At 40.6% G+C, this 26,107-nt stretch overlaps 1 protein-coding gene across 1 annotated transcript in view; it reads left to right on the forward strand.

Annotated features, from left to right (window-relative positions):
* Window positions 1-23,450, forward strand: part of KLF12 (Kruppel like factor 12) — a 301,579-nt gene extending 278,129 nt beyond the window's left edge. The window contains exons 7-8 of the mRNA XM_036250442.1: window positions 1,812-1,969; window positions 22,600-23,450. Of these exons, the coding sequence (XP_036106335.1) occupies window positions 1,812-1,969; window positions 22,600-22,781 (340 nt within the window). The 3' untranslated portion in view covers window positions 22,782-23,450. The remainder of the gene's footprint in view (window positions 1-1,811; window positions 1,970-22,599) is intronic.
* The last annotated feature ends 2,657 nt before the right edge of the window (window positions 23,451-26,107 follow it).

Here is a 26,107-nt window from a genome sequence, read left to right on the forward strand (position 1 = left end):
GTTACAATATAGATTGTATGATTCTCAAAATCCGAATAAAATATTTACTATCTGGCCCTTTACAGAAAAATGTTTACCAACTCCTGCCCTGGCCAGTTTGGCTCAGCGGTTAGAGTGTCGGCCTACGGTCCAGAGTGACCCGGGTTCAGTTCCCGCTAAGGGCACATACCTCAGTTGCAGTTTGTCCCCGGCCCTGGTTGGGTTGTGCGAGTGGCAACCACTCGATGTGTCCCTTTCATGTCGATGTTTCTCTTTCTCTCTCTCTTTCTCTATCTGAACAAAAAATGAAAAACTGTCCTTGGGTGAGGATAAAAAAACAAAACAACAGTTTACCAACTCCTGATCTAAGTTAAAATACCATCTAATGCAAAATGTACCATTACTTTATGTACCATTAATAAAAAAATAGTGTGTCAATTAAACTATGACAAGCCATCTATTGTAAAAATTCTCATTTTAGCAACATTAAAATATGAAAAAAATCATCTTAGAATTGATTATGATATATAGCCATTCAAATTAATAAACTATAGTGTTTGTATCAATGTGGATAGATTCAAATGCTTAATGTTGAGTGAAAAGCAATTTGCAGAATGATGTGAACAGCATGATATTATTTTATATCTCTTAAAAAACATAAAACAATATTATGAGTTTCTATGAATGCAGATATGGACGGGTAAGCATAATTTAAAAGAATTGGAAGGATTTAAAGAAAATTGATGATAGAAGTTTTCCCTGGGAGGAGAAGGGATCGGGTGATTTTGGAAGACAAGAGATTTATCTTTATCTGTGAGGTTTAGGTTTTTGTTAAAAAGGTAATTTATTATCACAAAATACTCTTTTAAAGCATCAAAACATGGGTAAGTTGGAAAAAATACATCAAAATATTAACAGTGGTAAATTTTTTATAGCAGAAGTATGGCATAGTATAGTAGAAGTATTTAATTCTATTTCACTGTAATTTTTTAAAACTTCATGAATAACTAAAAAGTATGAGTCATGTTCTTCATTTCTGTCTCAATCAAAAGAGATTAAGGTTTGAAGAAGTGCATGTTAATCAATTACCTGGCATTACAAACTAATCCTGTTTTTCTGCTTTGGCATTAAGATTAAACAACATGCAAGTTGGGACCAAATTCATAGTTAAACTTTTTTTTTTTCCTTAATGGTGGTACAGCTAATCTTTAAATACAATGAACTTTATTCCTCACCATGAAAAACCACCAACTGTAAAAGTTAAATGTCAGGTGCATTTTACCAAACAGAATTAGCTTGTCATGAGTCATATAATTGATGCAGTGATGTACTTCTTTCAGCCCAACCTCACTTGTTTTGAAACGTACATTGTGATTTTACGCGATTGTCTATGTTGTCGCATGCAATTTAGATCCTCATGTTACTTAATAAATGCTTTTATTTTCCTCCCTTGTCCATAGCAGGACTTCCTAGAATGTTCTCTGTAAGTGTATTCAGAAGTTCAAAATGTTGAGGACTAATTTTAACACTACAGCTTGTTTCTTATTCGATAATGAGGATCTACTCGATCGAGTCGCCTGCCATGCTTCCATTTAGTTTTCCTTTTTGTCTTGTTGTCTTAAGCATGTCTTTCTCTCCCCAGGAGTGTTTTACCAGAAACAGATCAAGCCGCCTGCCTTTGAGTGAGAAATGAAACGGGTCTGGGAAATGTGGACACGGGCCTGGTGTCCGTGTGACGCTGTAGACTAGGAGACGACCGAGGTCTCGTGCCACGAGGACCACAACAGAGCACTGTGATTCCCACTGTGTAACTCCACTCTTTCTTTTTCCAGTTCAATTTCACCATTTAGTATTGAGAGCACAAGACGCCAGAGACGGTCTGAATCCCCAGACTCCAGAAAACGGCGTATTCACAGATGTGATTTTGAGGGATGCAACAAAGTGTACACAAAAAGTTCTCACCTGAAGGCTCATCGAAGGACACATACAGGTACAGCTTCGCAGGGCTTCTCGTCGGAGGGTCAGTGAGAGGCCCAAAGGGCCAGCTGCTCCACGTCAGGGCCAGGAGGATGCTGGGACAGCATCGTCGTATGTCCATCTTAAGTTCCGTTCCTCTCGGAACAGAATGCTTTCCCACTGTCAGGTGGAAAAGGCTTAGGTCTCAGTGAACTTTAGCAACCAATGAAGTATTTCTTCTTTATTTTAAGGAGTTTTATAATGATATGAGCACCATGATCTACTCTTTAATAATCAGCACTGCCACTTATTCCTTGTCTGGGTCATCAGATTTTAACATGTCCACATAGCAATCAAACAACTGACCTAAATTATTCTCTTCTCTTAAAGTTATCATTTTTCATCACCTTGATCTCATTCCCCAAGTAACCAAACCAATAAGCCAAAAATCATAATAATGCTGAGGTTAAAACATACATAGCACTGTGAGGAGTTTTAAAAAATATTTCCATGTGATTCTATTTGATTCTCACTGGTATTTTTTCACATGGAGAGGATTTTTAGTATTTGTGGTTTGCAGAGAAGGAAATTGAGACCACAAGTGATTCACTGACTTTATCACCATTTATCCACCCACCCACCTATAAACCTGTCCATCCACTTATCCGCCCATTCATCACTCACCTTCCCACACAGGAAATAAACTGCTGACTCTTCCCTTAGCCCCTGACACCCCTCCCCCCATTGATCCTTTGCCAGTGTGTCCCTCAGCCAGCATCCCCTGGCTTCCTTGGCTTCTGGACCCTGTTTGGTGCCACCTGTGGGTTGCTCTGGGAAGAGAATGAGAGAATGCAGGTAGGAGGAGGACCCTACAATGATACTACCTTTTCTAGGAAATGTCACTGGTGATTGACACATGTGAAGCTCAAAGAAGCAGATATAACAGGGACATTTATTCACACACATTCCTGGTAGCAGCATGTCACAGATCGAACAAGCCCAGTCCAGTGACTGTCCTCCGCAGAAATCGGTCTCCAGCGCCTGCGTCTGGCGGAAAACTTCAAGTGTAACGGGTTCCTGTGTAGACAATACTTCCATCTCAAATAGATTAAAAATAACCCCACTACGTTAAAAATCATTTAAATCGGCATTCTTTGCCATTGCTGAGTCATGTTGTTCCGTGATGGTACTTCCGCAGCTCCTTCACAGAGACTGCTTCAGGTCCGCACCCGAGCTCGGCGTCGTGTGTGGGGTGAAGTCAGGGCGCAGGGCAGGCTTCCCTGAAGTCCGAAAAGCACTGTAGGGTCTGGAGTGGACTTTTTTGCTCACTTACTGCTGCCTATACTGTTAATGCTGCCCAGATAATCAACACATTTTGCAAATGGCCCCTTCCATCGTTCTTCCCGGCTCCCTGTCCCTTCCCTTTTCCCACTGAATTCCAGTTTCTTCCCTCTCCATTCATTCTGAGCTGGCCCAGGAGAAGTTTTCTTTTATTGCTCAGGCACTATTTTTTAATCAGTTTCTTTATCATTGAGGCAAAAAATGAGTATCAAGACATGAAAGTGGAATAAACATGTTTTGCTCTATCACTAGATAGTGAACAGAGATCTTAGTGGTAAATGTGATCAGGTCAGTACTTCTATGGGAGCATTTCTGTTTAAATCATAAAAGAATGACCTTTTTTAGTAAATCATCATATCTTTGGAGTTATTTCTATTTTCCTTGAACATTCTAAAATACGTATTAGCTTCTGTCACACAGAACAGTGACAGAGGGGGACAGGTGTAACACAGTACTGTTAAAAGATCTAACTCCATGGCGTTACAGGGCTGCATCGGACAGGTTTCACCATATACTATGGAAGTAGGGCGGACACATGCATTATAATACAAAGCAATATTAGCCTTGAATGCTGAAGTGGAATTAATTAGCTTGGCTTATTAATAAGATAAAGTCATAGACTTCTAGAATCCAAATGGTTCAGAATCTAGTTTGTTTCCTACGTAAGGAAATCCCTTGGGTGTCATCCCTCATAGAGATCCAGTCACTGCTGTGCTGTTTTCTGCACACTTATGCATCTTTCATTTGATCTTCACACCTGGTGGTGGCAGCTGTCATTCTCTCCTGTGTATACAAGTGTGTTTCCTGATGGAGTATTGTTCACACAGCAGTCATTTTCCCACCTCTCTTTAAACACTTTTCAGGTCACAGGGCTTATTCTTCTGCAAGAGAAGTTGGGTGAAATTTCTGAGGGCACAGTCTTCCCTTCTGTAGTAGAAAATTAGATACGTGGGTTTAAAACTTAGTAAAAAGATAATAGCTAGACTGATACATTGTGTTTTTTAATTAAGTCTGGCCAATGTGGCTCAGTGGTTGAGCATTTACCCATGCACCAAGAGGTCACCGGTTTGATTCCCTGTCAGGGCACGTGCCCAGGTTGTGGGCCCAATCCCTAGGGGGGACATGCAGGAGGTGACCAATCAATGTTCTCTCTCATCGATGTTTCTATCTCTTTCTTCCTCTCCCTTCCTCCTCTAAAAAAAATCAATGAAGAAAAAAAATTTTTTGAATAGATATAATTGACATATAACATTATGTAAGTTTAAGGTGTACAATGTATTGATTTGATACATTTATATATTGCAATTTGATTACTACCAGAACAAGTCTATAATGTCACATAATTATCTTTTTTTTTAATAGTGAGAACAGTGAAAATGTAGTCTCTTAGCAATTTTGAAGTTTACCTTTTGTTGATTATAATCACCATGCTGTGCATTAGATCTTTAGAACTTACTTATCTGCTTGTTGCTAGTTTGTACCCTTAACATCTCCCCTCTCACCATGTTGAATTGATTCTGACAGTGGTGCTTGACTCTCCGTCCGTTCTGGTTGACTGTCCCTCCAGTTATCACACTGGGATTTTCGCGACATGGCCCCGGTGCTCCTTGTAGCATCATCATGAACCATTGGCACCTTCATTTCTCCGGACACCTCAGTTCTCTCGGCCACATTCTTCTAGATATACTCCAAGTTAACACTGTGTCTTCTTAAGTTTTCCACACCACAAATTGAAGGAACAGGTTTTGTTAATGGACATCTATTAATAGAGGCAAAGATAATGTTGTGTTCTAACAGCGATTCTCTCTGTTAGGTAATCTAAATAAAAACATAAAAAATGCTGAAAATTAGGTCTTGTCCATCCTGTACCTATAATTGATTTATTTTAATCCTAAATGTGAGCATGCAGTGTTGTATTTTTAGCTGGACTTGCCCCTCATACGGTGGCCCTTTCAGGGGTATAGGCATACCTCGGAGATATTGCAGGCTCAGTTCCAGACCGCCAGAGTAAAACTAGTCGTAACCTTTTTGCTAATGGAGAGTCTTGTTTTCAGTTTGCAAAAAATGCAACATCTGTGGGTGCAATAAAACGAGGTATGCCTGTAGTGGGTTTCCTCTCCCTGGAGGTGTTTAGCCATTGTCGGGATGATCTCTCGTGGGAGACATAGGGCAATATCTTTTTTACGAAGGCAGCACATACCCTTTCTAGTCTGGGAAATAATTATTCTATATTCATTTCACTGATTTGGGCCCATTATTCTATCAAACTGAAACTACTTTGAACCCTCTCCCCATCCACCTTACTCTTAGTATTTCATCTCTCTCCTTCAGCTTCTCTCTTTGTTTGCCAGATATTGAGTAGGACAGGCTCAAGGAAAAAGCCCTGAGAGGTGATCCTAAAGACTTTCATCCATGTGGGTCTTAATTCATCAGTCAGTATCTAGAAATCCACCTGATAGTCCTACATCTAGTCCCTGTTTCTTGATGCCTCAGCTGCATCAAAGACTCTATGTGAAATTCTTGCTACAAACCATATGCCAAATGCATTCATTAACATAGCAGAGATATACTCTGCACAAGGTATAGTTTGCTAAACTATCAGTCAAATCACAGTATTTTTAAAAAGAAAGAATGACATTTGGTTTATTTGCTGCCGCTGGTTCAAAGTGAGCCCATATACTGATTCCTGATTTATAATTATTTGCAAAGTTTCATAACTTCATGTTCAAAATGAAGTCAACACTAGTTCTGTTGGGATTCAGGTTGGTTTGCTTTGCTTTTAATAAATATTTTCTTAGCCTTACCTTTGCTTCAGGCATATTGAGCAAATTATTTGTGTATGACCGATAATACTGTGAAAGTTTGGAGTTATAACATATGACTGATGAGAACTACACACGCTATGGGAGATAAGCAAGTGGTAATGAGAAACTTTCTTTGAGAAAGTCATGTTAATTTACCTTTAACACAGTAAATGAAACATTTGTAGGAGTGTGAAAGAGGAATATTTTCTAGATATTAGCAAGGAATTTAGAGTAAAAAGGGAAATGATTAAGAATGTTTTTTTTAAAAAAAATAATAATAATTAAGCATATTTTCATAAATGTGCAGTTTAGATAATAACATAAAGATTGGACCAAATATTTTTAAATGCCTTTACTAACATACTAGTGATAAGTTGTTTAGCCATGTTAAAAAGGGAGAAAATATATATATCTCAACAATCATACACGTGATTGTCAACATGTACATTGTTCCTTTTCACTGGTCTAAACTCTGTGTGATTCATCTCCATGAAGCAGGGTACTGTGTATTTATTTATTTATTTATTTTTTGTTTTGTTTTTTGTTGTGTTTTTTTTTTATCCTCACCCGAGAATATTTTTCCATTTTTTGTACAGATAGAGTGGGAAGGAGAGAGAGAGAGAAACATCGACGTGAAGGGACACATCGAGTGGCTGCCACCCGCACGACCAACCAGGGCCGGGGACAAACTGCAACCGAAGTACGTGCCCTTAGCGGGAACCGAACCCAGGTCTCTCCAGACCGCAGGCCGACGCTCTAACCGCTGAGCCAAACTGGCCAGGGCTGTACTGTGTATTTAAATAAACATGCAGTATATGTAAATTAGTGGTCATTAAATCTAGCTATACACAATAACTGTACTGCAAATTTACCTCCTTTTATTTTAAGAATTTCATTATTAAATGATTTAAGTGTGAATTTTAGAAGAAAATATTTTCATGAATTTGGCATTGCTGTTTAAAATTCTCATTATTTCTAAAAGTACAGCAATATTTTCTAAAATGCAGCCGTAGTATTTTCTAAAATGCAGCACAATAAGTCAGGCATCAGTGATCCCAAAGCCACTAGATGGTGCACTGCACCCAGATGTTCGGGTCTGAAAAAGAGTCAGCGAGAACCCTCTAGTGGTATATATGACATGAGATGATTATCAGTGTTCTGTGGAATTGTACAATTTAGTAGTGAACAAGGAACGGGCAAGTAAAGATAAATTTAAAACCAGAATTTTAAGAAAGTAATTTTAACATATTAAACTATTCAGCTGCAAATGAATCTGAAAATATTTTATATTCCAGTGTGATGCCTGTTCTCTAATAAATCTATGAGGCTTATTTAGCCAATCTTATCTAATCATTTTAATTCATATGAAAACTATATACTTAAATTTTCAAACTGGTAAACATAAAGAAGTCACATTTCTTATCTATCTGGCTTTATAAAAAATTATTCATATATGAATTTTCCAGGTCAAGGAGTTAAACTCATATAGAGGCTTTTATTTATTTTTTTCCTTCATTGATTTTTCTAGAGAGAGAGGAACGGAGAGGGAAAGAGAGGTAGAAACATCAGTGGGAGAGAACATTGATTGGTCGCCTCCTGCGTGCACACTGGGGATTGGGCCCACAACCCAGGCATGTGCCCTGACCTGGAATTGAACCAGTGACCCTTTGGTGCATAGGTCCATGATCAACCTTTGAGCCATACCGGCCGGGCTCATGTAGATGCTTTTAAAAAACAAATTTTGATGTAAAAGTCTCTCAAATATGGCCTTTCCTACTTTTACAAATGAAGGAAATGATGCATTATTTAGCTCTTCCCTTGAGGAAGGAAGGCTTTGTAATTAATACCATGTGCTGTAATTAATATCTGATAATGATTATGCATTTGGAATGCACACGTGCCCGCATACACACATCAATCCTGAATGCTTACACTTTCTTCACTTGCCTCATTCCTCCTCGCTGCTCTTCCTATAATTCTTGCTTCTAATTTGACACCTTATTTTGCTGGGTGAGATTCTGAAATGGTTTGATGATGTCCCTACAAAGAGAAGCGCGGGCTTTGGACAGCAGTGCACCTCGGTGGCCTGTTGTTCACAAGTCATGCGTTCACCCATCTTACCTTCGGTGGTAGGTGCTGCCTATACTTCCACAAAGTCTGTCTTCATTAATTAAATAACTCATTCCTTGTAAAGCTCCCCGTCAGACCCTCTGTCTGGATTCGTTGTTCGATAAAGCGTGAGGCTTAGTAATGTCAAGATAATTAATCATTGAAGAGCAAGCTGACATTTTTCAGGTAAAAACCCTCTTCCCATAAGTTTGTAAGTCCTGACGAAACAGCTCACCAATCGGAGCCATGTTGGTAACTGCTGAGAAATAGAAAACTAGCAAAGAACTAGCACTAAATTTGAAGCCAGGAGACTAGTTCAAATATGCCTTTGGTCCCTAACTGAACTTAGACCAACTGCTCTGTGAATCTCGGGTCTTTTTTTTTTTAACTTTGAACATAAACATAGCAAGTTGTTGCATGATCACCACATATAAATCATTTTTTATCCCCTGTAAATACAGTGACTGACACATTGTAGGGACTCAGTAATTATTTGTTGAATTGAAATTGTATATGTATGGATATTGATATAGATATATGTTATCATGAGCAATAAGTCCAAGGCAAAAAAGTTTGGATAAGGTAGTATATACTCATTACAATCACCTGTCTCTTTACTTCAGACTCTACTAATTTAAAATTTATATAATTTGGAAAACGTTTATATAATTTAGAAAAAGTTAGAGTAAAGCTGACTATTATTTAATAGACCCTCTTGTCATTATTTTAATACAATGATAGTGTTAGTAATCTTTTAAAGAATATACTTCAAATACTTAGTAAAATATAGTGTTTCATTCTAAAGCACCCATTCATAGACAAATTCAACATGACAAATATATATTGGGAACCTTCCTATTGAGAACTTTCCATGTCAAAGGCACTATAGATTTTCTTCTTGAAAAAGGCCAAAAGAGGCATAGCCCCCACCTTCTAGTACATGAATGTACTAGATAAGACTCATCAAGGTAGTTATAACAAAGGCCAAGAAGGCAAAGCCTTCTTCTATATTTATTATTGTATAATAAATGTACAAGCAGAATGACAAAGGAATACACTGGTAGCTGTCCGTTATGACCAGGGAGTTTGAGGACACCTTCCTAAGCTGGGCACGCAGGCCCTTCCCCCCTGTTCATCTGTTCATCACTTGCTGACCCTTCCCCTATTCCCCCCTATTTCTCAGCCGTATAAATGAACAGATCTCCAGATGTGCCCAAGCATAGGGAGCACATTCTTCCCTCTTCCTGAAATGGGCTGCCTAAGGGCCCTTTTTCTTCCTGCTTCTTTCGTTGTAAACTATTTATTTTTTAAAACTGCCTCAATGTCACCTTGTCTGTTAAGCTCTCTGACCGTCCTCCTTCCCTAGGCTGGTAGAATTCCATCTTCCATGACCCTAGAGCACCTGGAAATTTCCCTGGTGGAGCAGTTGAATGCTCAGAAAGGAAGGTATGTGGGAAACACTTGGAGCAGGAGAAACTACAGGGCATGAGGGTAGGGGAGAGGGAGACCGAAGACAGCTGGTGTGTGTGGTTAGGAAGAGGTCTGATGCTCCCTTCACCCCTGCCAGGTCCCATGCACAGCGCTCAGCTCTGCCGGTGCTTTCCGGATTTTAATCACCTCGGGAAGTCCTCTGAAAGGTTGGAGCGCTTGACCCCTGTCACTGGGGTTCGGATTTCGGTGTGTCTAGAACCTGTACTGCTGTCATTACACCTGTTCTCAGACCAGTTTGCCTGCAACCTGCCGGTCCCCGCCCGCCTGGAGCCCTCCTCTCCTGCATGCCTGGCCAGCAGCACCTACCTATTCAGAGCTGGTCATTAAAGTGCTTTGAAGTAAAGAGATGGCGAATGACTTTAAATGGTCTGTTTTAAGTCTTCTCATTAATTTGAACTGGTTTTTCTTCCCCGTCTACTACAATTTTACTTTGTTAGAAAACCAGTGAGGCAATAGGATCAGAAGCATGAATATTAAACCAAACAGGCAGCTCTGTGAATAGTAATGGATGTCATGTCAAGATGAAGACAGCCAGGAGTCCTAAATGTGCTCAGGGAGAGGACACATCCTCAGAAAGCCACCACGTAGAGCGTGATAGGAAAGCCCGGAGACACCAGTTGTCAAAGCAGCACCGAAGGGGTGATTGGTCCTGAGTACCCGGGTGTGGTGAACATGACCCCCGCCTGCACACAGGCACTCAAGTGCCATCTCCAAAAAGGAAACCAGAAAACCTGGATCAGTAACAAAATGCTGCAAAAGTGTCGCGTTTGTTTTCCCTTATGGAAAAGGAGTTTGTTTAATCTGTCACAGAGAGGAACTAGATAGAAACACAGTGAATCTAAGATGTACAACTATCTGAATGTAGGTAGCAGTGCTGTATATATTTGACTACATTTGGTTTTTAAGAATTCCTCTATTTATTTAAAAAAAATAAATTCAGCCCGGCTGGTGTGGTTCAGTGGTTGAGCATCGACCCCTGCACCAGGAGGTTGCCAGTTTCATTCCCAGTCAGGGCACATGCCCAGGTTGTGGGCCCGATCCCCACCATGCAGGAGGCAGCCAATCAGTATTTCTCTCTCGCATTGATGTTTCTGTCTCTCTCTCCCTTCCTCTCTCTCTAAAAAAATCAATAAAAACATTTTAAAAATAAAAGTAAATAAATTCAGTCCTGGCTGGTTTGACTCAGCAATTAAAGCGTCAGCCTGTGGACCAAAGAGTCGAGGGTTTGATTCCTGGTCAAGGGTATGTTCCTGGGTTTGATCCTCAGCCCTGGTCACAGTCCTGTGGGAGGCAGCCAATTGATGTTTCTCTCGCTCCCTCCCTCTGCCCTTCCCTCCCATTCTATCTGAAAATCAATGAAAAAATATTCTCAGATAAAGATTAAAAAAAATAAATTAAAGCCCTGGCCAGGTTGGCTCAGCAGTTAGAGCATCGGCCCCTTAGACCAATGAGTCGCGGGTTCAGTTCTGATCCAGGGGACGTACCTCAGTTGTGGTTGGTCCCTGGCCCTGGTCGGGGTCGTGCAGGAGGCAGTCAGTCAATGTATCCCTCTCACCTCGATGTTTCTCTCTCTCTCCCTCCCTCTCTATCTCTCTCTCCCCCTCCCACTCTATCTGAAGATAAATGGAAAAATATCCTCGCGTGAGGATTAAAACAAATTTTTTTAATAAAGATAAATTTATTTTTTTCATACCTTTAGTAAAGTAAAGACTTCTAAAACAGCATACTAATCCTTAATTCTCTGTCATTTGCACATAAATCAGCAGTGACAGAGAAAGTTTAACAAGTTATGACCACGCTCCCCATTTTCCTTTCTTCGCTTTTGGTTTTATTTTAGCCCTACAGCCCTCACTGCTGTTCTCAGGAGGAGCGGGGTGGTAATAGCCCCAGCCCTTGCATTTTCTCACGCTCTGCTGAAGAGTAACTAGATTATGATTGTTGTCACCTTCTTCTGAATGGCAAAATTAACTATTACTTATATAGAATTTGTGGTCTTAATGGAATTATTAATGATAATGAGGAACTACTTTTACTGAAAAAGATCTTCTTCACTAAAGAATATATAAAATAATGTTTACAATGTTTAAGATAATTCAGTAAAAATTTTGATATCTAAGAATAAGAATAATTATAAAGTAAATATATCAGTCACATATTGTATTACTAATTTTAAAGGTTTAAAAAGAGATATTTATTTGCAGACTAGACCTTTAAATGGCACTAGTTTTAAATAAAAAACCTTGTATTTGAAAAGGGATATATATATATATATATGAGTAGACTTTATTAATGAGTAGACTATATATAAATGAGTAGACTTTACTGTATATATTTTTTAAATCTTCACCTGAGGATATTTTTTCATTGATTTTTTTTTTTTTTTTTTTTTTTTAATTGGTTGCCTCCTTCATGACCCTGACCAGGGCCAGGAATCAAACCTGAAACCCTTTGGTCCGAGGGCCAACGTTCTAACCACTGAGCAAAACGGGCCAGGGTGAGACTTTATTTTTGTGAACAGTTTTGTTTACAGAAAAATGAGCAGAAAGTGTAGAGAGTTTCCACATCCTCCCTTCTCCCCTACTCCCTGCTGTCCATCGTTATTAACATCTTGCATTCATGTGGTACATTTGTTACAACTAATGAGCCAATATGATATATTGTTGTTAACTGAAGTCCATAGTTTCCATTGGGTTCACTCTTGGTGGTGTCCACTCACTGAGTTTGACATTAATGACATATATCCGCCATGACTGTCTGACACAGAAGAGCTTCACTGCCCTGAGAAGTCTGTGTGCTCTACTTCACTCTCCCTCCCGCCAGCTCCCCTCCGCCCTCCGCTCCCATAAACCACTGCAAACATTGATGTTTCCACTGTCTCCATAGTTTTATCTTTTCCGGAATGTCGTATAGTTGGAATCAGAATATGCAGCCTTTTCAGAGTGGCTTCTTTCACTTAACCATGTGCATTTAAGGTTCCCCCGTGTATTTCCATGGCTTGATAGTTCTTTTTTTTTCCCTTGGGTTTCAATATTTTTTAATTATATTTATTAGCATGACATTAGTTAATAAAATTATATAGATTTCAAGTACACAATACTGTAATACATCATCTGTATATTGCATTGTGTGTTCGCCACCCAAAGTCAAATGTCCTTCCATTACCATATATTTGGCCCCCTTTGCTTTTTTTAAATTAATTAATTAATTAATTAATTTTTTTGTTTGTTTGAATCTTCACCCAAGGACATTTTTATTTTTTATCCTCACCCGAGGACATTTTTGCATGTATCTTCAGATAGAGCGGGAAAGAGAGAGAGAGGAAGAGAGAGAGAGAAACATTGATGTGAGAGAGACACATCGAGTGGTTGCCACCCACACGACCCCAACCAGGGCCTGGGACAAACTGCAATCAGTGCCCTTGGCCGGAATCGAACCTGGGACTCTCCAGTCCACAGGCCGGCGCTCTAACCGCTGAGCCAAACCGGTCAGGCTCCGAGGATATTTTTCTATTTATCTTCAGATAGAGTGTAAGAGAGAGAAGGAGAGAGAAAGGGAGAGAGAGAAACATCGATGTGAGAGGGACACATTGACTGGTTGCCTCCTGCACAACCCCTACCAGGGCCGGGGATGAACCAACCACAACTGAGGTACGTGCCCTTGGCCGGAATCAAACCGGCAACTCATTGGTCCGCAGGCCAACGCTCTACCGCTGAGCCAAACCAGCCAGGACCCCCTTTGCTCTTTTAAAGCTCCCTCCACTCCCCTCAAAAATATATGTCATTAAATAGGATACAATTGCAGAATGGATACAATGCAAGCGATACTCTATTTGTTTCACAAAATAGACTACTCTAAGTATGCCATAGACTACTCTTGTATATTATACTTTTAAAAGAACAAGAAGTATTTGAATTAAGTCAGTTTCATTTATTTAATCAACAAGCATGTGTTGGCACAGAGCACTAGGGCAGGTCCTGCAGATACAGTGATGAGTGGAGCTCACAGCCGTCCGCAGTACCACACTGCTGAGTGGGGCTGCAGAGCGAAACGCCGCCAGTCACATGGGGTGTGATGCGAGTTTCAGCACAGGTGTGTGCAGGGTGCCCGAGGGTGACATGGTCAAACCACCTTTCAGGAAGTTTTCCTTCAGTCCAGTTCAGACAATAAACTGGAGGAAGTAGGATATGAGACAAGGAAACAGAATCATTAGCAGTTGGTGTTGGTGAAAGGTAGTCAGAACCTAAAGGTAGGCTGACTACCGCCGTGTGGGTAAACCAGAGAGGAGAGCTAGACGGATATTTGGAAGGCAGAACCGGCAGATGTAACAGGTTGGGGCAGGTAGAGAATAACAGATAGGAAAGAGGCCAAGAAAGCTCTCCAGGTGGAGATATTTATGACTTGATACCTCAGTAGATGGGATTGCCGCTCCCCCTACCTCCCCAGCCAGATAGAAAAACAGGAGGAGGAACATGTCTTATTTAGGTGATAGATGCTGAGTGAAGTTCTGGTCATGCTGAAGCTGCTTTCAGACCACCAGTTGGGAATCTCTTATCCCCTCCATGGTGCTTACCAGAGAAACTGGGGTATAGATGCTTCAGAATCGTTCCCTGAGGCCAAGGAACACATATGCAGATGAGAAGTCTAAGACCAAGTCTCAGTAAACATGTATGTAACAATTACAGGAAGAGGTCTCTGCAAAAGAAACTGGGGAAAAAGTAACCAGACACATAGCAAAATATTGTCACTACGTGGGAATAAACTCGGAACAGCCAAATAAAGCACTATCTTAGACCTTGGACTTTCTGCTCAGAGTAAAGTGTGTCTTTTTTTATATGATATTTTTGTTTATTTATATTTGATTTTGAGATGAGAAGGGCTAAACCTCTATGTTAACACATTGTCTGTCCTGTATTTACTAATTCACATCCTCAGTTTGCTTGTCCAGTTCTGACCAGATACCCTGATGTATTAAAGCAGTGATGTCAAGTGTTCAGAAGCATTACAGAGCATTGGTTAAGATTGTGAACTTTGATGTTAGACTCCCAGGGTACAAATCCCACCTCTACCATATACTAACTCTGGGTGAAGTGAGGTTGGTTATTGCAACTACATCAGGAAGTTGTCAAAATTAAATGAGTTCAGATGCAGAAAGCTCTTAGTGTGGGGGACCAGTGGTAAATGGAAAGTGGTAAACAAATACACATATATAGGTTAAATCAGAGGTCCATTATAGAATTGCATGGTGAAGGTCTTATTTACACATAATGGAAAAGATAGTCAATTAATTCAGTCCAAACAATTCAGTGGGACAGAGGTTAACATATTGATTACTTATTTGATTGAATTGACAAAACCAAATGAATCAAGCGAATTTTGGAACAGTTTGGCCAAAAAAGTAGTTTTATATTCAAAATGTTGGAAAAATCAAGATTAGCATAGGCATCTAATTACCTGCAGATCTTAATTCATTTCCTTAAAAATAGCAAAAGGATCTATTTTTTTACTTTTTATTGTTTATATTTCTTAATGAAAACAAAAATTTTGTTTTTGTTGTTGTTGTTGTTTTTATGTAAGAGAGAAAGAGAAGAAGGGAGGGAGAGAGAGATTAAAAAAACAACATCGATTTGTTGTTTCACTTATTTGTGCATTCATTGGTTGATTCTTATATGTGCCCTGACTGAGGATCAAACCCACAACTTTGGTATACCAGGTTGACACTCTAACCAACTGAGCTACCCGGCCAGGGACAAATACAAATATTTTGAATTTTACAACTTTAAAATTGAGTATCTTTTATTGAGTACCTGTCATTTGCCAGGCACGGGATCTGTATGTTTCTAAGTTTCACGACAGTCTTGTAAGAAAAGTGTTCCCATTTACAGGCGGGGGCCAGGGTTTCGAAAACTTAATTCCCTAGCCTGAGATGGAATTGTCAGTCAGTACTGAGCCTGCCTTGGACCTGGACTGTGCACCCTGCCTGATTTCAAAGCCTGTGCTCTTTTATGTCACCTGCACCCCACCAAGAACGAAGACGACTGAGTCTACCCCGTAACAACTTCGGGGCCTTCTCAGCTCCAGCATTCTGTTTTCTTATTTTAAAAGTACCTAATTTTCTTCCACATCTAAAATTCTGTGAACTTTTATGAACTAATGTAACAGAAACCAGAAGACAAGATAGGAATCTTGATTCTGTTTTTTTCTCCCTCATATGCAAATACCATTCCTCAAGTGAAACAGATTGTCACAGCAAATATGTTGAACCTTGAGTGTAATGAAGCTCATTTGTCAGTGTCTGGGGCCCCTTCTTATAAAAGTCAAACAGGGAATCATTTCAGAAATGTACTTCTGAACCAAAGAAAATGCCTGTTTCCTGTTGCCAAAGGTGTTCCTTTTCAGTTGCTTGAGAAAATAATAGAGGAGCTGATGTGAGAACATGGGTGTTTTGTTTGACCCAAGCTTTTTCAAACTGCACATTCCTCTCTGTGTATTGCTCACACATCATTTTAATATGAAAGGGCACCTGTCTTTTGTCTCAGTACAAATTTACCTTTCAGCATTTCAGAGGGTGAAATGGGAGGTACCTGAAAAAGTTATTTTTGTTTCGTGGGTTTTGGGAATCCTTTCAATACTTGGTGTTTTCTTTAGACTTTATTATGCCTTCTGCTGGGTAAATGTCATGGAAATGCATTTAGTGACTCTTAATCCTTTTCTTTAACTAAAATTGAAAGAGACAGCAGTTCTCATAATAAATCAGTTTGTTGACTGTTTCAAGAGGAAAAAAAAAAACCCTGATGTGAGTTTTTATTTTTCTAGAACACTTAATTAGAATTCTTGCCTGTGAGTGCACATGCGTGCACACACACACACTGGTGCACACGCACGCACACACACACTCTCGCACACAGAGGCTAACATGCATGTTAAATTGTATTTAACGTAAACCCCAAATGTGGAGTTAAAAACAATATTTTAGAATGAAAATTAGCAAGCCCTGTTTTCGTGCTATATTCTTTTTCCCCCCATCTTTACAGGCCTATCTTACTTTAGTAAATAGAAGCTCTTGCTATGAGTTTTAGTTAACATTTTTATTTCTCAGAGGTTTTCACAGTTTATTTAGTCCAGGTGATTTGTTTTGTTTGTTTTTAAAGAACTGAAAAAGGACAGAAATTGAGCTGAAAATGGTCAGATTCTGTAAGTACAAAAAGTGGAAGAGGCTTATGGATTTGTTCACTTCAGAATTGGAGACCTAGAAGTCAATAAACCAACACCTCCCCACCACATACCCCAGGGTGGCTTAGTGTTAAGTTCCCGATTACTCAGCTTGTGTCCTTTGGTTTTTGTTATACAGTAGCAACTTAATGTCTCAACTTAAAAAATAAAAATAATTTACTAAGACTTATTGGTAAAGACATTTACTCTGCCGTTTCCTGTCATTGCATTATTTCGTAGGATAAATATAAGAACAATCAATGATGGTCTGATGGTGCAGTCAAAACTTTCAGTTACTTTGAAAAATGTCAAATATATTTTCAAATATGTCGCCACAAGGGATTCTAAGTATACTTGTGGGTGAGACCAAAGTACAGAGGGCGGGCAGGCTATTTTCATTTTTAGCGTATTTCTAGGGAAAACGGGTTTGAATCATACGTTTACAGAAATTTCTGGAGAAATGACCAGAACTCACGTTTGCTCTCACCACCATTCAGCCTGGCGCAGAGCAGCTGTGAGCAGTAAAGTTATGGACCCAGGGAGATGCCTAATGCCCTTAATTGCCCCCGGCAACTCTTGCCATAGGAAAATTTTTGTGGAAAATTTACCTGCCATTCTGTCTCTACCACTCACTTTTTTAAAAAAAAAAATTCTCACCCAAACACATGCTTTTTAAATTTTATTGTATTGATTTTAGAGAGATAGAGAGGGAAAGGGGAAGAGAAGGAGAGAAACCTCGATCGTCATCATCCTTGATCTGTTGCCTCCCACATGCGCCCACTGGGGTCGAACCTGCAACCTGGTTAGGTGCACTGACCAGGAAAGGAACCCATGACCTTTTGGTGCACGGACATCGCTCCATCCAACTGAGCCACTCTGGCCAGGGCTACCACTGACTTTTTAACATTAAATTTAGCTTTCTATTTTCTAGCAAGATTTTAGAGGTAAGAAGGTAGAATTCTGTCTGTTCTTCATTATGTCCTTCAAGGATCATTTATGCACACTAAAATATATCTTACAAACTTATTTATCATTCTAATTCATATTATTCACATCACTAAGTTAGTTCCTGACATCCTTTCTTTGTTTAAATATGTTTTTATTGATTTTTTAGAAAGGAAGGGAGAGAGAGATAGAAGCATCATGTAGAGAGATACACCAGCTGCCATCTGCACACCCCATACTGGGGATCAAGCCCACAACCCAGGCATGTGCCCTGACCGGAAATGAACCAGGACTTCTCAGTCCACTGAGCCACACCAGCCAGACAAGATTATACTCTTTAAATTGCTTCAAAGCACAGGCATAAAATAAATGTGCCATTTAATATAATGCAGTAGCCACTAAAGTTGTTCTTGCATCTATTTCTAAAAGTTGACTAGTTCAGAAAGAGCATTTTTTGTTTGTTTGTTTGTTTGTTTGTTTGTTTGTAATGAAATGCTAAGCACTGGGTGGGGATAATGAAACCTAGGTCTCTTTGCTGAGGGACAGAAGCCAGCCCTCCGCCTGCTCAGACTCCCATCTCCTCTCCTGCACCCCGCAGCTCAGCCTCTGACTTAAAAAAGATATTTGAAGATCTTGTTTTCTTTTTTCCCTGCTTTCTTTTTTGTTTCTAAACATGGAAACAGAATACCCAAATTCCAGTTTATTAAGGAGGCAATGGGGGCAAAGACTAGTTAGTATGCATAAGGTTTTTTGGATATTAAAAAGAAGGTATATATTTTTATAATAAAAATTTCAAGGAAAACTTATTTACCAGTCAGTTAATTAAGTTTACTATTTTTTGATATACTTTCATCCTCTTCCTCTCCCCAGTGGAGGTTTGCATTCTTTGTTATATGCCCTCATTTATCACTTAGCCCCTAATAACTTAAAAGCTTATATAATATTTTTATTGGTTTTATTCATGAGTAGGAGAGTATATGCCTCTTGTATTTTTGGGTCCATTCCCTTGCATTGTTTAGACATAATTAACATATAACATATTAGTTTCAGGTGGTCAGCATAATGCTTTGATATTTACATGTTATAAAACGATCACTACAGCCCTGGCAGGTTTGGTTCAGTGCTTGGAGCATCGGCCCGCAGACCAAAGAGTCATGGGTTCCATTCCAGTCAAGGGCACGTACCTTGGTTGTGGTTCATCCAGAGGGGTCATGTGGGAGGCAACCAATCGATGTGTCTCTCTCACACTGATGTTTCTCTCTCCCCCTGCAACTTTATCTGAAGATAAATGAAAAAAATATCCTCTGGTGAGGATTTAAAAAAAAAAAAAAGATCACTACAATGAGTGTAATTAACATCCATCGCCACACATAGATGCAACTTTTTTTCTTGTGATGAGAACTTTTAAGATCTCTTGAATATACCATACAGTATTATTAACCACAGTCACCATGCTGTACATTACATCCCATGACTTATTTTATAAGTGGAAGCTGTACCTTTAGATCACCTTCACCCATTTTGTCACCTTTGTCTTCCATGGTTGCATATTGCACTTGATTCTACCTCACAGAGTACTTTTCAGATTTTTCACTAAGTCTCCGTGGTCCACATTTGTAGGCTCAAAGAAATCCCTGCCCTCACTTGTTGTTTTCCCTGCTCCTCCCCTTTAAAATATCCATCTTAGAAACATCAAACATCTAAGCTTCGACTTTCTGATTCTTCCCTCCATGTGTTCTCCTTCCCGGACTCAGTAGAAAGTAGCTTGTCATCGTTCACAGTGGTCACTGTAATACAATTGCACCAAAAGGTGTTGGGAAGAGTGGGGGCTTTGTCACTGTGCAGAATCATTGCTCTCTTCGTTACCAGGTACAGTATATAGCAGCACTCCTGACCCTGCTCCTTCATTTTTAATGAGCAGAAAAAAATCTTGAAAATATTTTTAAGACTCTGATTCAATTGGGTGAGCTTTTTCAGAGATTCACTTATTTTCTGTTGCTGAGAATTCTAATTTCAAAGTATTTGGTGTGAAATATTGTGTGTCTATCACTGAGAGGACTGTTAGAATTCTACTTGAGGTCCTAAGTCGAGAATAATTGATTATTCTATAGCCAAAATATTCCCTCACCCACCCATCCCAAACTAATAAGGTGTATCATAAACCCCAATTCATTAAGTTAATAGAATAGAAAGTCTACAAAAAGCAGAGGTGGCCCTGGCTGGTTTGGCTCAGCAGTTGGAGTATTAGCCCATGGACCAATGAGTCGTGGGTTTGATTCCAGCCAAGGGCACGTACTTCGGTTGCAATTCTTCCCTGGCCCTGATCGGGGTCGTGCAGGAGGCAACCAATCGATGTGTCTCTCTCACATTGATGATTCTTTTTCTCTCCCTCCCTCTCTCCCACTCTATCTAAAGATGAGTGGAAAAATATCCTCAGGTGAGGATAAAAAAAAAAGCAGAGGTGCCCTCCCCTACATCCAGTGTCAGCAAAGCTTCTATAAAGTGTCAGAGAGTAAGTGTCCCCACCCTTTGCCTTACTCACCTTCCAGGCCCATACAGTTACAGCGCCTCTTCCTCTCCCTTGATCTGAAATGGCCATCTAATGGCTTGTCTAATCCCAGCCGTGCTCACGTGACACTTCCTCACCTAGCTGGACACACATCCCCTGCCACATAACTGAGAAAAGCTTTTTCCCAGTTAAGAAAATCCTTTAGTCTTTCCATCTTGGGCCTTATGCTCTCTGTGGGTGCTTCCACGGTAACCCAGGAGATAGCTAGGAGATGCCTGTTGGGGACAAAGGTCAGCTACCTGAGCTCAGTGCCCCAAAGGTCTTGAAGACATGGTTTCTATCATGCTGAACTTATTAGAATCCATGTTCATGATGTAAATTTCAAAAACATACAGGGATGATGTGTAAATAAAGGCATGTCAGCAGTTGCCATTGATACACTATACAGAAGACCCCCACCCCCAATTCTTTTTAAATTATGGGTTTTGCTGATTTTATTTTTTTTAATTCTGGTCAGTAGACATCTGCAAAAGGAGATTCTTGTCCCTATAGGACATCCAGAATGAATCAGAAGTTGAAGTTTGGGGTTAATCTAGTCTTAGGTATCCTTTTGAAAAGAGCCCTTTCAAAGTAACCCAGCGTTTTCTGTGGGCCACAATTAAGTACATCAATATCTCTAGATTTAACTGATCTAAACTAGTCACTCATTTCTGACAGGGCCATTTGCTCATAGATAGCATTTATTTAACAGTTGAATGCAAAAATGTTGTGTCCAGTTAGGTCTAGTTTTCCACATAGGCATTACTCACACATCTCATTTACAGGGCTTAGTAGTTGTGTGTGTGTGTGTGTGTGTGTGTGTGTGTGTGTTACAGATTTATTAATTCATTCAAGCACCTGCTTGGTGTCTCTCTAGGATCTGAGAATACTGAAATAGAGAAAACCTGGTCCTTGACTCCCATGTATTCAGAAACTGGTAGAGGAGAAAGACATCTAAACAAAATCTGTATGATCTATTGTGATAGGTGATTTAATAGAAATAAGAAGTGAGTAATTTAGGAAAGTAGAGCTAACTGTCTGAAGATGTGACAAAGTTTAAATGAGGAAAGAGTTGTTCATTCTACTCTGGCATAGTAAAAAGCACTAGATTTGGAGCCAAACACATCTTTTGACTGGCCTTGCTCAAGTTACTTGACCGTACTGAGCCTCAGCTTTCTCATCTGTAAAGTGGGGTTAACAATAGTCACTCTGATCAACAAATAGCTCTCTTCCCTTCTCAGGCCCTTTTCTCCAGAGGCCACGTGTGGCCAGGCAGCACGTTGTTGACTATCGGATGGAAGGGGCAGAGGAGAGATCAGTTTTTGTGGGGTTGCATGGGGACAGGGCTCCCGTTCTGAATGAGAGCCAGGAAAAAACACACCTGGGTCAACTATTGTCCTGCTCCCCCTGGGAGCTCATTTGGACAATGGATGATAGTGTATCTTTTCCCAGCAAAGCCTTTGCATATTTTACTGTCCTTCCAAGTTGACTGAGGGACCTGGTCAAATTACATACTTCAGACTGCTTTTTACAGTAAGTTTCTACACTGAACCAGTTCTGTGACTCTGCAGGGCTCACTGTAATTCCCAAGTCACCAAAAAAGGTATTTAAACTTTACACTAGCGAGATACCTAGGATGCTTTCCCAGTGGGCAAAAAGTGAATGTTTATGAATAATATGTTCTTGATACCTAATTTCTGGAGGTGGTGGAGTGCTTTACATTTTAATGAAATTTTGTGTATTTTCAGGCTGATGAGTGGACATTGTACCCTAAAATAGCCTTAAATCAACTAAGTGATGCATCTGTTGGAGTATGAAATAGAACATAATTATTTACCCTTTATAATTTTTTGTGAGTTTCAGCCTTACAGCCAAATCAACCTGGAAAGGGCTCTAATAGCCCATTTTAGTCTACCCATGGTGTTACATCCAGGAGCCACCAGTCTGTGCCTTTTGATATTTTGACTGCAAAGTAATTTACCTGTAATTGAGGGTGCACGTGTTCACTAACTTGCCAGATGTCACAGCAGGGGAGACGAGATTGACATCAGCGTCTCTCCGACCCTAACCCTGCTGATGGGAAGGTTAGGTTTCCCGGCCCAGGGTTAGCCGGAGGAAAAGCCACTGCAAAGAGCGATTCCCCAGGGTAGAGTGCTGGTGTGGTTATGACAGACAAGCGACGGAGCACCAAAGCGCGTGTCCCTTTGTTTCTTCCAGGGGAGAAGCCCTACAAGTGCACCTGGGAAGGCTGCACCTGGAAGTTCGCTCGTTCGGATGAACTGACGAGGCACTACCGCAAACACACGGGAGTGAAGCCATTCAAGTGCGCGGACTGCGACCGCAGCTTTTCCCGGTCGGACCACCTGGCGCTGCACCGCCGGAGGCACATGCTGGTGTGAGGAAGGCCACGCGTCCAGCTGAGCCAAGAGCTGGCTCTCTTAGCGGCACCCAGTTCAGCAGGGCTGACTCCCCTTCACAGTGTTAACGCAAAAGGGCATCACCATCCCACGATGTCTGACACCAGAGCAGGAACAGAAGGAACACTTCTCCTTTCGGTCTGAAGGTAACCCCCATCGCGACTCCACGAGACCCGTCTTCACGCTGGCCTGGGAGGCCCAGACACAGATGCCGACGAGACAGGCATTGCTCTCCGTGCTGTGTACTCTGCCATTGAAAGATGTTTGTAGCTTGTCCATTTTCTGAGCGGTCAGACTTTTTGTTATTGATCCTTTAAAGGTCATCTACCACAAATTGATGGCTAGAGCGAGACCTGATAAATGGGGATTCTTCTCCCATCGTCCCACCCCTTAACCCCTTTTTTACAGAATTTTTAGTTACCATCTGGGTAAGCTAGAACACACATCCAGTCTGTGGCCAGCAAGCAGCATGAAAGTAGAACAGAAGAAGCTGGTGGAGAGGCCCCATTACCTGTAAAGAGAGGGGCCCCCAGGCAGCCCTGTGCAATAGTGATGGCGGCAGCTAGATAGCGCCCGCGACTTGTCATGATGCCATGCCCTGAAGAAAACCAACATTGAGTCTTTCATTTGTTTGTTGTTGATTGTTTTTGTTTTGTTTTGATTCTGTTTTGTTCATCTGTTCGCAGAGGGGCAGCGACATTTCAGTCGGAGTCTAGTCCCGGTGTCTGCCCTGGCCTGGACCGGCGCAGAGTTGTTCTGTAGTTGAATAGGAAGAGCCTGTCTAAAAAAACTACTGCCCCACTTCAAATTGCAGTGTTCTGTCACCTAGGCATCATCTCTTCCTGCCCCTAGTATTTGATTACAAGGAATCAGGGGGAAAAAAACTTTCTTAGACACACTGGCACCAAGGGAAGAAGAGGTGGGGCTGCCCAGGCAAAGTCAGTGAACATGAAAAATCAGACAAAGCAGAGATGGAAATAATGCGCCTCTTGAGGAGAAAAGCAATAACGAATAAAAGGACTTTCCTACAATAACTCCACTGAGGACTCACGTTACCAATTTTCATACTTACTAAAGGGATTGTAAAAAACACCCCAGCATTTCAGATGTCTTGGTTACATTTGCAGCACTGAGGTAATCTTTCTGCTGTTTGTTGTCCTGCTTGGTTGACTACCACAATTAAAGAGTATGCTCCCCTTTTCTGTTTGAAAACGGTTATTTGGTGACGAGGCCAGGGAGGCATAGCAGGGAATTAACTCTTGGGTTAATGGGTCAGCTCTCCTTGGAACCAAGTCAGTGGCGAGGGAGTGCTCCCGAGGAAAGCCCGACATGGTGCTAGCTTCCTCCCTTGGAGAGCCAAGGATACGTGACTCTCCAACAGGTTCTTCTCTACACATTTCATTTTCTAAACTGCTTCTGCATTGGCATCTGCAGGGATGTTGAACCCGCGCATCCTGTGCTGAGGGTGAGAGGCAATTACAATCCTGTCAACCCCCTAAAATTATGAGCCTTTTTGGCATCTAGCAAAGTATACAGTAAACAAAGCAATACATCACCAACAAGCATTCTTTCAGAAAAATTATCATATTGTTTTCCCCACTAAAAGCTGGGTTTTTTTTTTTTTTTTTTTTCAGCTTTATGTGGCTAAGGGGCTTGGTGAGGTTTTTAGTTATTATTGTTAAGATTTTTTATAGCTTAGATATAAACGTTGCCAGCATATAGACCTTTGCAATATATTTTCATTACAAACACTTGATTTTGGGAACTGCACAAATTAACCTCACAATATTACTAGCTCATTTTTAAATGTTTGAACATTCTGAAATAATTTCCAGTTGCAGAATTACCCTTTTTAGGATCGTCTTCTAAATGCAGATAATCTTATTCTGATGAAGCAAGAACTATAAACATTGCAACAAAGACAATTTGTGTTGGATGGTATTAAAAGGAATTTTTTTAAATGTTCAAGCAACAGCGTAATGATTTTCAGGTCAAATTCTATCTTCAGAAATATGTGCTCTACATTTTCTGCCAGGTCTGAAAAATTCATCAGGCAATTTCCCTCCAACAAGGGCTGCAATTCGATTGATAAATAGCTTCTTTAGCTACACAATCTACTACCCACCAAGCACTGGGATTTTTCTATCAACTGGAAAGTTTTTTATCTGTACTGTATGCAACTCCTACTTCTCATTGCCTGTGACCATTTGGAACAGAAAAAGGTTTCTTGATGCATGCCGGCACTGGTTATTGGTCAACGACAAAAAAAGAGTGGTGAACACAGCCATGGAGCCCTCTCCGCTAGTCCCAGAACCTAGTTGGCAGCTAGTAGGTGAATTGCTCAGGTCAAGTGGAGACTTGATTTCATTCTGCCTGCTCTCATCAGGAGGGCCAATCCTCTTCTCTGCTGAGAAATGTCTTAAGAGTGTTACAGGTAGAAATGGTTTTTAGAATTCATAGAACTGACAGGCGGTGGGAGCGTCCTGAGTGACAGCTTGATTTAAATTTAGCCCAGAACTAAATGAGCTGCTCCTCTCTAATAACATAGGAAAGATTCAGGAAAGGGAGCTTTTCTCCTCGTCCTCTGAAAGCGGAACCCACCCTGATAAAACCTGTCAGGGTTACACCATTTCCCCTTGGACATGTCAATACTTCTAAGGAGGGATCCCAAGCACAAGTAGTGGGTGAGTTACTGATGTAGCCCCAGGACTGAAACTTATTGGGGGTTGGTCTTGAGACATAGCAAGTGCTTTTTGTTGCGTTTTCTACAAATGTTCTCCAAGGAAAAGAAAGTGGTTTGGGAGAGAAGGAATTGGATTTTTAAGTAGGAGTATCTTTAGGCTTAGAAAAGCCTCTCCATTTCGTCTTCTGTCCATTCTAGGCTCTTTTAAAAAGCACAGTGGATGATGAACAACAGGAAAGATGTAGAATCCAAAGGACTCGTCCTAAACTCGCCCTAAAACTAGTATTCTTTGGTCTTAAAGTCGAAGCTGTTCAGTCGGTCTGCAGCTGGACGTGTGTGCCTGTGGGAGCTTCTGCCCGGTGGTGCTCGTGGCTTGAGAAGCCACCGTAGACCTGACTGTCTCTTTGCACTGCAGAGAGTGAGTTCAAGGGGGTTCACATTATTTGAAAGTTGTAAGGCTCAGGCTTTGAGGTTTAAATAGATTCCCTCTTCGTGTTCTGATCTTAAATTGTTAGAAAGAAGAAAGATCACACTTCCCCATCCTCCTCCAGCCCCATCCTGTCAACTGTGTGTGGACTCAGAAGCCTGCTCGATAACTTGTCTTAAGTTCTCGTACAGAATTGAG

The sequence above is a fragment of the Molossus molossus genome, unplaced genomic scaffold, assembly GCF_014108415.1.
Source record: "Molossus molossus isolate mMolMol1 unplaced genomic scaffold, mMolMol1.p scaffold_m16_p_9, whole genome shotgun sequence".
NCBI lineage: Eukaryota > Metazoa > Chordata > Mammalia > Chiroptera > Molossidae > Molossus > Molossus molossus.